The 14,062-nt window shown below is 42.8% G+C and overlaps 1 protein-coding gene across 1 annotated transcript; it reads right to left on the bottom strand.

Moving 5' to 3' along the window:
• Positions 1-1,889: 1,889 nt before the first annotated feature.
• On the bottom strand, positions 1,890-2,831 carry LOC107098756 (ovarian cancer G-protein coupled receptor 1-like). The gene has a single exon (XM_015396590.1). It carries the CDS (start codon positions 2,829-2,831, stop codon positions 1,890-1,892), a length of 942 nt encoding a protein of 313 aa, XP_015252076.1.
• Between the last annotated feature and the right edge of the window lie 11,231 nt (positions 2,832-14,062).

A 14,062-nucleotide genomic window follows, 5' to 3' on the forward strand; every position in this document is an offset into this window, starting at 1 on the left:
CGATCTCTATGGGTAACGGGTCGGGGTAACGGGTCGGGTCTTGGTTCCGAACTCAACGGGTAACGGGTCGGGTCTTGGTTCCGATCTCTACGGGTAACGGGTCGGGTCTTGGTTCTGATCTCTACGGGTAATGGGTCGGGTCTTGGTTCTGAGCTCTACGGGTAATGGGTCTGGTCTTGGTTCTGATCTCTACGGGTAATGGGTCGGTCTTGGTTCTGATCTCTACGGGTAANGGTCTTGGTTCTGATCTCTACGGGTAATGGGTCGGTCTTGGTTCTGATCTCTACGGGTGCGGGCGGATATAGTTATGATAAATCAGACCCATGCAGGACTCTGCTGCAGGTATTTTACTACATGAAAAGCAAAGTTTTAAAAATCAGAGCACGTGTATTTGTTCTAATGAAAGGAAGATTTTATGTATAATTTCTCTCTTTATTCAGAAACATCTCAGCCTGTCCTGTTGCTCTAAACACCGAAGGGGAAGCTCCTCATTTACATGTTATCGCTTCGTAAAGGTGAGATGAGGAGCGCAGCGATGCTATGAAAGGGGCTGCTAGCTATGCGAGTAGCACGATTATGGCGGTTCTAGCCCACCGACCCCTGCGATGGATGGATACGCAGCGACTGCTGCTGGAGGGGAGGAATCTGAACTTTTCAGGGTCTGGATGGGGCTGAGATACCGGAGCTGAAGCAGCAGGGATACAGCATCTGTAGCTGCTGTCTTGGAGGAGGATTCGTCCCCCAATGGGGGACAGCAGGTCTGCAAAGTGGATGCTGGATAGAGGGGAATACCGCCCAAAGCGTCCGTCATCCAAAGTAGACTTAGACAACTTTTATTGTTGTTTTGTACACAGAGTGGATCCAAAGCGAAATATGTTTAGTGCAGCTTTTCAGACAGTAAATGAACTTTTCCATTCCTTAAAGTTTAGCAGTTATTAAATGTAAACAGTGTGGGAGCGCTTAACATAGATGATCTGGAAGTTCAGAGAATCTGCAGCATTTTAGTTTGGTGTTATCCCTGTGATGCAGAGTCAACATTTCTCAACTTTCTCACCGCATGTCGACCTGTTTCAGCGTACTTCAGCGTACTCATAACTTATAAAAACCGTACCCATAACTTCTCCAACATATGCCAGCATTTTTGGCAGATTTTCAGGCGTACTCTGGTCTAAAAGGTGTAACAGGAGCTCCAGCTTTGGAATGACCTTCCTCTGCCGTTAGACTCGCCTCCACACTTTCCAAATTTAAATCTCTTCTTTAAACCCATTTCTTTTCCTTGGCTTTTAACACAACCTGAGATGTTGACTCTGTCTTACTATGTTTCTTTTATCATTTCATTTTTGTTTTTTATTTTATTACTACTTTTAAACCCCACTTTATCAATTGCTTTTATGATTTTTTTTTATGGTTGTGTATAGCATGTTGGTGTTGAAAGTGCTTTACAAATTAATTTTGTATGGTATCTGTCATCCGTTAATAAGAAATCCACTGGAATCATAATTAAACCATTAAAAGTAATGAACTGCAACCTTTTCATATTATCCTGTAACCTGTGCAGGGTGGAGCCAGAAACCAGCCTCACTGTAAAGTAGAAGATGGAGTGATTTTAATATAATTTTATTTCAAAGTAGAAATTAATTCCAGTTTCACAGATTTTCCAAACAAAAAAATCTTTTTTTTCTGTATAATTGAATTGTTCTGTATTTCCCGCCTTCAGCTGACATCAGTGGTCTAAAAATATCACCATGGTGATTTCTATGTGATCAGTGAAAGATGATTTCGTTTTTTTTAAAACAACATTACTTCGGTCTCCTAATGGCACCGATCTGCAGACACCTGGAGCCTCCACGAACCCAAAGGTTGGTTTCTGGTTCCAAGGAGAATAAAAATCAGGAAAGTGATTGAATCCGTTTCGTCTTTCTGATAAAACTGTTCCTCCCTTCCTTCACAACCTTCCTAATTTCTCTCTTGGCACTCTCGTTAATCAAACAGTAGATAATTGGATCCAGAGTGCTGTTCAGGGTCGTCGTGGCAACCGTGACCAGGTATGCGTCTCTGAACCTCTGGGCCCAGTCGCAGTTCCGTTGCTCGAGGACGACCCGGAGGAACATGACCATCTGGTAGGGCATGAAGGAAAGTATGTAGGTGAGCAGCAGGAACAGCAGCAGGAGTCCAACTTTTCTGCGCTCCTCTTCCAGGATGGAGGCGCTCTGTCTGAGGGAGCGCATAATCAACAGGTAGCAGACGGTCATGAGGACCACAGGAAACAGGAAACCCAGAACAACCCGAACCAGAGCAACATGGGCATACCTGTAAGTCATCGGCACATCCTGGTTGCACAGGACGTCGAAGGATTCCAGCTCCCCCACGTGGTGAAGCAGGGGAAGGTGGACCAAAATTTCCACAATCCAAACAAGGCTGCTGAAGGCTGCTGCAGCCTTTACCTCATGGACCCAGTGAAAGTGGAGCGGGTAGACCACTGCGAGGTAGCGGTCCACAGAGATGCAGCAGAGCAGGCCGGAGCCAACGTAGAAACTGTTGTACATGATTAAATACATCCCGCTGCAGACGGCGTCGGATATGCTCCACTGCAGGGCCAGTCCAATCCAGACAGGCAGCGTAACGGTGTAGAGCAGGTCTGAGACGGACAGGCTGACCAGGTAGACGGCCATGTTGTTCCCCTTAAGCATCAGCTTCCAGGCTATCAACAGAGACAAGCAGTTGGCTGGAAAGCCCACGATAAAGAATAAGGAGTAGAGGGTTGGATAAATCTGCTGCTCCACCCAAGAGTTGATGCTGCAGGAGTCGGTCTGGTTGAGCGTGGAGTTCATCCCGACACCAGAGAGTCGGATCCTGAATGAGACTCTGGCTGGAAAACTTTCTGCTGCTGGAAAAGTCTGATGCAAATCAGACTGGATGCGTTAAAAATAGCATCCGAGGTCATCAGATCTAAACATAAACACATCATACAATGACATGACAATGATTTCATGTTCATTTTTAAATAATTCTAGTGAAATTATTTAGTTTAACCTCAGAAAACGGCTCAATGATTATGTTGCAACTTCTCGGCTATTATTGGAAGCATTGGAATGTTTTATTATTTATGTTTTTAAAACATAAATTCATTAATTTATTTAACTAAGGCTTAGATACTTCGCTCTCGATCTGCAGTTTTACTGGTGGTTCCTAGAATTTCTAAAGGTAGAATGGGAGGCAGATCTTTTAGTTATCAGGCTCCTCTCCTGTGGAACCAACTACCAGTTTTAGTCCGTGAGGCAGACACCCTGTCTACTTTTAAGACTAGACTTAAAACTTTCCTTTTTGATAAAGCTTATAGTTAGAGTGGCTCAGGTTATCCTGAGCTATCTCTATAGTTATGCTGCTATAGGCTTAGACTGCTGGAGGACATAGGGACCCCTTTTTCATCATTCTGCTTCATTCTATCTCTATTCTCCCACTCTGCAGAATCTGTTAGTTCAAACCCTAAAATTCTGCTCTCTCTGCTTTTTCTCATAGTAGCTTCATCTGGTCTGTTCCTGTTTGGCTGTGACTCCATCCTGGAGAGAAATATCAGCTGTGCTGCTGCCATCAACACCTTTGTTTCTAGATGTTGGAGCTTGGCCTGTTTTGCAGTGTAGTCCTGTTTCTCTAACTGTGACTAACTGGATGTGCTCTCTTCATCCTCTGACATGGGAGCTGGTTCGGAGCTTGTCTGCCTGGCTGTGTGTTTCCTGGACGGGGCCGCCTGTAGAGCTGGTTGACAGTTACCTTTTGTATGTATGCTTCAATTTAATTAAACTTTTTGGTTTAAAGTGGAAAATAAAAGCAGCACTGTGTAGAAACTGCACCACAGCCTCTCCAGTAGAAGGGTTAGCATTTGCATGAACCTGAACTATCAGTGCATGCAAATGATGGGAGATATTCCCGGCTGAAAAACACTGATATGCTGTCTTTTCCTCTGTTCAACCCACTGGACTTTGTTTCCAAGTTTGAAGACGTTTCTCTTTCATCCAGGAAGCTTTTTCAATTCAAAATGTCTGAAATAGCATTGAGTTGCAGGTTTTATACAGCAGCGCAACAAAGCCTTAATTGTTTTAGTTCAGAAAACATGCAAATAAAAAGCAGATGAACGGATCCAACCCTTTGGAATGGGGGTCGCTTGGCTTCTGTATTAGCCTGCAATTCCCCATACCTGTCTATGTCTCTGAAAGGGTGGTTGTTGAAGGGAATTGTTGTCCTTGCTGAATAGGTGAGGTCTTCTGTTCCCCTGTAAAGGGGTTTGGGCTGCGATTATAGCGGGAAGGAATCAACTCTATCGCTACATTGAAGGTTTCTGAAAGCTGAAACCTGCATCCCCCCCCCCAGTTTAAGGTTGGTTTTTCTTTCTTAACATAGATGGCTTCCTTCACGCTCCTCTTAAACCACCTGTCTTCTTTGTCCAAAATGTGAACATTCTGGTCCTCCAAAGAATGGACAGAGGACATTCTTTTGTTCACAATGTTTACATTTTGGACAGAGAGGATAGGTGCGCTAGAGCACTTGCCTTTTCAGCCAGGCCCATTATTCCCTTAAACGACCCCCCTTTCAGAGACATAGACAGGTATGGGGCATTGCAGGCTAACAAAGAAGCCATATGACCCCCCACCCCCTCCCTATTTCTGACATTTTGAATTGAAAAAGCTTCCTGGATGGAAGGAGAAATGTCTTCAAACTTGGAAACAAAGTCCAGTGGATTGATTTTTTACTTTTTGAGCATTTAGTTTCAATGGTTAAAAAGTGGAATATGACGAGCAGATGAGAGCAACCAGGGAGGATCAGAACTAGTTTCACATCACTGAGTCAACAGGGAAGGATTCTCTGGAAATGAGTTCAAACAAACTGAGTGCAAAGAACAAAGAGCGAATGGTGAGAAATGAGGAGAATCAGCATAAACATGGACTGTGGCGTGACGGCACCTCTATCATTCAAGGAATCAGGCTGAATGCAAAGTGAAAGATGCAAAACAAAAAGTACACGTGCTTAAGGTTAACCCCGTCTGTTCCTAAACAGGCTTCAATAAAAGGCTCAGTTTGTCCTGGAAATGTTTGGAAACCTGGAAAAAACAACAGCTACATACTGTTGATATAGATAAGCTGGAAACCAACAGAGAAGCTGCATAGAAGCAGACAAACAGAGAATAATGGTTAGTTTGTAGAGCTTGAAAAACAAAGACAGAAAAAGAAGCAGAACTTTAGAAGCATCAGTGAAACACGTTAAAAAGCTGCCAGAAGCTGCTTTGGTTTCTGGGATGTAGGCAACGCAGATCTGAGGGTTATTGGAGTAACAGAAAATCTGCAATTTGCATTAAAACAAAACTTGACAGGTGTAAAAATGTGGGCACCAAAATCATTATATTGATCTGAATACCCTTGGCTACTTTTCAATGACTTACTAAAACACAAAGTTGGTTTGGTAACTTCATTAAGATTTGAACTTCATAGCCAGGTGTGTCCAATCAGGAGGAAATTATTTAAGTTGGCCAGTTGGAAGATGTTCTCCTGTTTGAATCTCGTGAGGCTCACTGTCTCTCAAGATTCTGCAATTTTGCAGTGATTTTCTTGCTCATTTCGGGTCTGTGCCTGCAGAACAGTTGTGCCCTTACATTGTACACCCGTTATGAGCTTTTGGATATTGTTTTACAAATTTCTGACAGTCTTGTGGAAAACCTCCAACTCCTTCCTGAGATAGCCAGAACACCCGAGTTTTCGCACTCAGCTTGGCCGGGTGGAAGTGCTCCCAGGCGCTGCGGAGATGGTAAACAAAGGCGAGGGAAGCGCGGAGGATTAAGAGCTAAGCTAAAGCTAACACCACACCGGCTCTCTTTACCCAGCATTTTCCTTGCCAATGTGCTGTCGCAGCTGAACAAAATGGAGGAGATCCAACTCATCATTACATACAGCAAGAGACTTTTGAACTGTAATGTCCTAATCTTCACGGAAACATGGTGAAACAGTGGAATACCAGACAACACTACTGAGCTAGCGAGACGCCATATATTCCGGGCGGATAGAACATCAGATGGCTCTGGTAAGACCAGAGGTGGAGGACTGTGCATTTACATTAACAAAGCTTGGTGCAAAAACTCTGCTATTGTTGAGAGACATTGCCTAGCTAACCTGGAGTTTCTGATAGTTAAATGTAGACCGTTCTATCTGTCACGGGAGTTCACTTTCACTAGTATTACTGCATCCTACATTCCCCCGGACACTGATGCTACGTCTGCTATGAAAGAACTTCACGCAGCAATCAGTAAACAACAGACCATTCACCCAGAAGCTGCGTTTATTGTCGCAAACTTTAGACCATGTTTACACAAACATGGCTGGAGCCTACGTAGCGACACCCCTCCCCCACCTTGGACAGTTGGATCACCTTTCTTTGTTCCCCGCCCCCAAATATGCACCTCTCATCAATCGTGTGAAGCCATCAGTGAAGACCATCAAGGTGTGGCCTGCGGGAGCAAATTCAACACTTCAGGAAATGTTTCTACACACAGACTGGAGTATGTTTGCTTCTCAAGCCACCAGTGGCTCTCATACGGACATTGACTGTTACGCCTCCTCTGTACTGGATTATATTATTACCACTATTGATAATGTTACAACCCAGAAGCAGATCACCACATACACAAATCAGAAGCCATGGATGAACAGGAAGGTGCGACTCCTATTGAAGACACGCAACACTGCCTTCAGATCAGGAGATGAACAAGCCTGTAGCACAGCTAGAGTAAATCTGAAAATGGGCATCAAAGAGGCCAAGTACTGCTACAAGCTTAAGATAGAGGGACATTTTTCCAACGCTGACCCTCAACGCATTAATGCCATCAGTGACTATAAACCCACTCATCCCACCTCTGCAGCCACTGATGTCAATTTCCTGAACGAGCTGAATGATTTTTATGCTCGCTTTAAAAGACACAACAGTGAAACTGCCACCAAGCAAAAATCCTCAGCCGACCACTTGGCAATCACACTCTCCTCCACAGATGTCTGCAATGCACTGAGCAGGATCAGCACGCACAAGGCAGCTGGACCAGATAACATCCCTCGACGTGTACTCAGGGCATGTACGGAGCAGCTCGCTGGGGTTTTTACAGACATTTTCAACCTGTCTTTTGCCCAAGCAGCTGTACCAACATGCTTCAAATGCACTTCCATTGTGCCAGTTCCAAAACACTCCAGCCCAACATGCCTTGAAAACTACCACCCTGTAGCACTCACACCAATCATAATGAAGTGCTTTGAGCGGCTGGTCCTGGCACACCTGAAAGACTTGGTACCATCCACATTGGACTCACACCAGTTTGCATACCGCAGCAATAGAGAGGACGCAGTTTCCATGGCACTGCACACTGTGCTCACACATCTGGACTATAAGAACACTTATGCACGCATGCTGTTTGTTGACTTTACCTCAGCATTCAACACTGTCATTCTGGCAAAGTTATAAGCCAAACTTCGAGACCTGGGCATCAACACCTCCATGTGCAACTGGATTCTTGACTTTCTGACCAACAGACCCCAGAATGTCCGATCAGGCTCCAACTGCTCCACGTCCATCACACTCAACACTGGTGTACCACAGGGCTGTGTACTAAGCCCGTTTCTCTACTCCCTCTTCACCCACGACTGCAAGCCTGTGAACATCAATGGAATAGCCTTTGAACGTGTCTCCAGTTTCAAGTTTCTGGGGACCCACATCTCAGCGGACATGTCCTGGTCAACCAACACCTCCTGCCTGGTCAAGAAGGCTCACCAGCGCCTCTTCTTCCTAAGAACACTGAGGAAGAATAAGCTCCCCTCAACTATCCTGGTGAACTTCTATCGCTGTGCAATAGAAAGCATCCTAACCAACTGTGCATCAGTGTGGTACGGAAGCTGTTCTGTTGCAGAGCGCAAGGCACTGCAGCGGGTGGTGAAAGGCGCCCAGCACATCACTGGAACTTCACTACCCACTATTGAGCAGAAGAAACGCTGCCTACATCGAGCCAGCAGCATTTTTAAGGACTCATCCCACCCAGCCAACAGACTGTTTTCTCTCCTGCCCTCCGGCAGGCGTTTCGTTGACCAGAACCAGCAGACTAAAGAACAGCTTTTTCTCCAGAGCTGTCTCTTTACTGAACTCTAACCCTCACGGATGGACTCTACTCTCCCTCCTCACACCTACCACCATTTTGCTATTCTGTTTTTTTTACAAGACTGTAATGTTCACCTGCATTCCTGACTGTTACTATTGTAACAACTCTTTACATGCATCTTGCATTACTCACCTTGACTGGATTAGGGTTAGGATATTTCAGCAAGACAATGATTCTGAACACCGCTCCACATCTACTCAGGCATTCATGCAGCGTGTCTTGGCCGTCCCATCTCCAGACCTGAAGATCATTGAACATCTGTGGGATGATGTGAAGCAGGCTGTCCGTGCTCGGCCACCATCAAACTTAACTGTGTTTTGCGAAGAATAGTCAGAAATCCCTTCATCCAAGATCCAGGAACTAATTTAAAGATACAGAAAGCACTAGAGGCTTGACTGGTTAGAAAACAACCAAGCAGATGGTGCCTTCAGGGGAATGCCTTTTCTCTTGGGAAATTAGACGTTTTTCAAGTAGAAATGAAATAATATAACATGGCATCCAGTGGTGGAAAGTAACAGTACATTTACTTGATTACTGTACTTAAATACTTTTTTTGAGTATCTTTACTTTAGTCGTTTTTTTGTTTTTTTTGTTGGGGTGGTTGGGGTACTTTTAACTTTCCCTCCAGGAAGCTGTTAGTTCCTTCTTCCTTTTAGCTCAGCGTAGCTCTTTAATCCTCTGTTGCTGTTTTTCATCCATCATGGCGGATAGCAGCCCTATGGACTGAATCTAGACGTCACTGATCTACAGATTTAATGACGTTCCACAAATGAGAGAAATTCAGAGCAGATATTATTAGTAGTTTATCCTTTTATTAAAGCTTTAGCTGTAGCCATGATGCCAAGTTGTTCAGTAGGATTAGTCTAAAAGCAGAGTTCTAGTTTCTAATAGATTCAACCTTTATTATTCAAAATATCTTTCCTTATTTTTTGTGGTATTTTTATGCGAAAGTTCTTTCCAGGTGGTGTAGAATCTATAGCAGGCAGTTCTATGCATCAATACATCAGGAGGTTTCTGAAAGTTACAGCTTCTTTTAAATTACTCATTAAAAAATTAGACAGAAATGTTCTGATGTTTGAAACTTTCATTTATATTGTTAAATACTTGAATGCATTTACTTTTGAATACCTAAGTATTTTCAAAAGTGAATACATGTCCCCTGCACTTTTTACTGTCCAAAAACAATGTTACACTATTGTACATTTTTTAAACCTTTTAAAGTATTGTAGTGTTTGTTTTATTTTAGTGTTAAGATTCTGGTGTGTTTGGGTTTTTTTGGTATGAGAGTGAGAGTTCCTGTTTTGAGAAAAGATCTCTGCTGCAGAGTTCTGTCAGTTCTAGTTGCTGCTCACCTGGTGGCCATCTTACCATCAGACTGACTGGTGTTTCAAAGGATCATCGCTCTTCACCAGATGATTGTCTATGATTGTATCTCAGCCAGTTCTCCAGCTCCTGTAGTTTTTCCAGTGATTTTTAGCTTTCATGTCAGTCTTATGTTTCCTGTGTTTCAGGTTTTTAGATGCTCTCCACTGTCCAGTGAAAGGAGGGATTACTTTTATGCTGCTGGTTGCTGCTTTGTGGCTTCCTCTGTCTCCCTCATCTGCCTGCCTCCCATCCAGTATGTTGATCACCAAAGAAACAGCATTGTTTGGAACTCGCTCTCCTCAACCAGGACAAACGTCGCAGGATCCAAACCCCTCAGGCTCTTTCAAACAATGGCCAAGTAGGTCTTTCCTCCCTCCAGTCGTTTCCCACACCAGCTTTAACATCAGCTTTGTTGATGTGCCTCTCTACTCCCGAATACTGACGCCTTCCTTCCACAGGAACTGAACAGGGGATTTGTTTTTTTGTTTAACCTTGTAAATAAATCCTAAACTTTAACTGGTCTCCTGATTGATTCTGCATGTGGGTCAGGAAAATATCTTCCAACGTGTTATTTAAGTAGTGATAATAAAATAAATTGATATATATTAATAAAAAAAAAAGATTTTATAAATGAAGGCTCATAATAAAAGTGAAACTGTGTTTTTTTTTATTTTAGATGGATTTTGAATGGTCCAGTTGCTTATGTCATTCATCCATAGATTTATCAGCAGAGATGCAGGAGAAAATGGAGGAAACAAAGACAGAAGAACTATTAAAAAACACGCTGAACTATGAAATATGTTAGATTTAAAAATACTTGTGCCCCACCGCTTCTGAAATCAAAACTTCATTCATGTTCAGTACTTTTACTCAAGTACTGCTGTTGAGTACTTCATACTGTCGTACTGTCATATGTGGACACACTGCATATACTGTATATACCTCCATGCACCTTCTTCTTCTTCGTTGACTATTTAAGTTGGAGTAACGAGTAAATTTCTCCACTGTGAGATCAATAAATTCAATCAATGAATCAACTTAAGACAAACAAATCCGAACCTTAACAATAAAGTATTGCTGCCATTAAAAATATCAAACCACCTTTGAGCTGCTGATTGCATTTTTCCTTCAGCATCATGATGACTTATTAGAGATGTACGAATAGTAAAGAAAAACGAGCTCTAAAGCTTAATCTGGCTGATTCAGGATTTTCTGTCGGGGGGGGGGGGACCATCTCTGAACAGATCAGGGCTGAGCAGATATTAAACATCCAACCACTTAACGGTGCACTTCTAAAGCTTTTCCAGTGTCTTGGTGTGAATCCATTATCACAAGGATGTTAATGTTTGAGGTAAAGTTGGTCAATTATGCAGCTATTTTATTTCCTGTCAATGTCAGCATGATGCCCAAACTGAATTTTGTTAGGAATATTTGTAACCTGGCTGATCAGTGACACAGTGGGTAGCACTGCTGCCTTGCAGCAAAAAGGTTCTGGGTTCAATTCCCAGCCCAAGGTCTTTCTGCATGGAGTTTGCATGTTCTCCCTGAGCATGCGTGGGTTCTCTCTGGGTACTCTGGCTTCCTCCCACTGCCCAAAAATTTATTGGCTTCTCTACAGTCCCCTCAGGTATGAGTATGGTTGTTTGTCCTGTTTGTCTCTGTGTTGTCCTGCAATGGACTGGAGACCTGTCCAGGGTGGAACCCCCCTCTTGCCCATTGACTGCTGAAGATAGGCAGCAGCACCCCTGTGACCCCATTTGGGACAAGCGTGTCAGAAAATTGGATGGATATTTCTAACCATGGTGAAAATATCACACCTTAAGAAATTATCAGATTAAATCAGCAAATTATTGGCAGCTCCAGCTGCTTGGGCCTGAAAAACGGGGATAAAATGTCATTTAAACTCACCAGGGTTTTTTTTTTCAGGTTTTCAAATATGCCATTTTCACTACCTTTTTAAAACTGTGCAGAGAAAACGGTCCGATCAAGGTAACCAAGAAAACTGTTGAGTGCAAATGGAACGCAAACTGAACCGGACCGTGCCAGAAACAGCTGAAACCGAATCTAGTTCTAGTTCATCAGTAGGACTCGGCATGCTTCCTCTGTGGATTCTCATAATGGAGAGCGCCTGAGCAGACCGCCTCATCTCCGATTTACAGTCAGTTGACTTATTTTGCAGGTTTTCCTGCGTGTCCAGCTTTGGCATTCCCAGATCTCTTCACTTGTTCACAACATGAACTTCTCAGTTTATTAACAATAAATGGCATCAACCGATACCAATGATGCCTTCTCCGCCTGACATTCTGCAAACAACAAAATATCACTGATATAAACAAACATAACTTCCTGGATGCTAAGGGCGCCACCATTTTTGTTTGCACAATTGCCTTCAGAGCTGTAGTGTCATGGGCCGCTGATATGAGGCCAGGAACTGTGCTAGTGTGATGTGCTGGTGAAGGTTTTCAGTCATCCAGGTCAGCATCATTCCAAAAGAGTTAAAAACAATCCACTGGACTTTGTTTTCAAGATTGAAGACGTTTCGCTTCCCATCCAGGAAGCTTTTTCAATTCAAAATGTCAGAAATAGCGTTTTTGAGTATAAAACCTCGAACTTGACGCTATTCCTTTCATTTTAAATTAAAAAGCTCTTAACATTTCTCTATCTGTAGAATGGTCTGTTTTATGTGTTGTCTTCTCCATTCAGAGGACCCCATGCCTGTCATTCCACAGGGACCTAAATTTCCTAAATCCTCCCCTGGTCACAGCTGTACGGAAGAGGATTAGGGCCACTGGAAAAAAAAAAAGTTAACTGATTTTTTTTATTTTATTTCAGTATAGTATGGGAAAAAAGTCAGAATTCTGACTTTAATGTCAGAATTCTGATTTTTTTCTCAGAATTCTGACTTTTTTCTCAGAATTCTGACTTTAATCCCAGAATTCGGACTTATTTCTCAGAATTCTGAGAAAAAAGTCAGAATTCTGACTTTAATCTCATAATTCTGACTTTTTTCCCATGTTAAACTGAAATAAAATTTAAAAATCAGTTTACTTTTTTTTTTTTTTTAGTGGCCCTAATCCTCTTCCGTACAGCTGTTTACATTGTTACATCACTTTAATTTCCTCCCACTTTCACACGTCGATGTGTTTGTCTTCCGATAAACCCTGAGGACCAGAGGAATTCGGTTGTGATCAACGGTTCAAATATTGTCTGTTTATTTGGCCTTTAAGTTTAATTATGAATCTTTTTTATTTGTGTCCCTGTGTCTTTATAGCTCATTAGTGCAAACATATATCACTCTGTGTGTGAGTCACTATCTTCAAGTGAAAGTTTATTTTTGTTGTTCATGTTTACACAGCTGCCATGTCAAAAGATGCATCTTAGATGGGGAAACTGACACTTTACAGCAACGTACAATACAAAATACACACAGTATAGTCATGAATAATTATGATCAAAGCTTCAGACTAACTAACAGCTTCCTGGAGGGAAAGCCTCTTTTTTAAAGTGTCCAAAGAGTCCAGACAGACAGACAGACAATGTCAGAGAAGACGTCCAAGTGAAGCTCTCAGGCTTGTTTTTAATCACCATTTATTATTACTGTATCATTACATGTTTACCACAAATATGTTGTTCTCATTATATGTCTAAAGTTTTTTATGGGACCCTGCCTAAGTAGTAAAGTGTTTTAGCTTTGATGAGTTTTAAAGTTGAGTTTATTGATAGAAAAGGTAATGAGGTCCCCCACCCAGCAATCTGTCTTTCTGCCTGTCGAGGCAAAACTTTAACGTGAAACAGGAAAAACAAGCTTGAAGGATTAATGGTTGACTGACGCTGAACGGGAGAATTACCAGAGGTAGGAGAAGGTTCAGAGATCAGAGTCTGGTGGGTAAATATTTACATCCTGGAAGATAATCTGCACTGAATCCACATCATAAACCAGGCTTTATGCTACGTTCAGACCGGATGAGGTTTTACCATCAAAGAAGCTTCTGCTTCTTCATCTCTGATCCACATTAAGGTCAGACGTCCAGTAAAGTGTGTCTAGATGCTTCTGCTGCTCCTGTGTTCAATGCCAGAGAGCGGCTTTGCTATATTTGCTGTGATCAGTGGGTAAAAAGTAGTTTGAATCTATTTTGAAGGGAGAAGGTCCACCTGGAAAAACATCGTCAGTGCAGTCAGTCCATCCAGATAACCATCCTGCCTTCAAAGATTATTTCTCTGTGGGAGCCGCTCAGACCCCCACATACCGGCGGTGCTCTGTCACTGGGAATCCCCAGCAGCAGCTGCCTCAGGCCCGCTCCCATCTTAGGGGTTTTCCCCTACTGTTGGTGGCGGCTGGAAGTAGATGTTAGCGTTTTTCAGGTCTGCTTCAAACTGCAGGCAGCAGGATAATAAAAGTGAAAATATTCTGCCAGCAGGTTTCTACATTTTAAGTTAGTTCAGGCGTTAATAAACTGTTTCAGAGGAGTGATCATAGCGCTCTGCATCAGCAGTGCTGTGTCTGTCTCCCTGCCA

This window comes from Cyprinodon variegatus, unplaced genomic scaffold, assembly GCF_000732505.1.
Source record: "Cyprinodon variegatus isolate N-32 unplaced genomic scaffold, C_variegatus-1.0 Scaffold807, whole genome shotgun sequence".
Taxonomy (NCBI): Eukaryota; Metazoa; Chordata; class Actinopteri; order Cyprinodontiformes; family Cyprinodontidae; genus Cyprinodon; species Cyprinodon variegatus.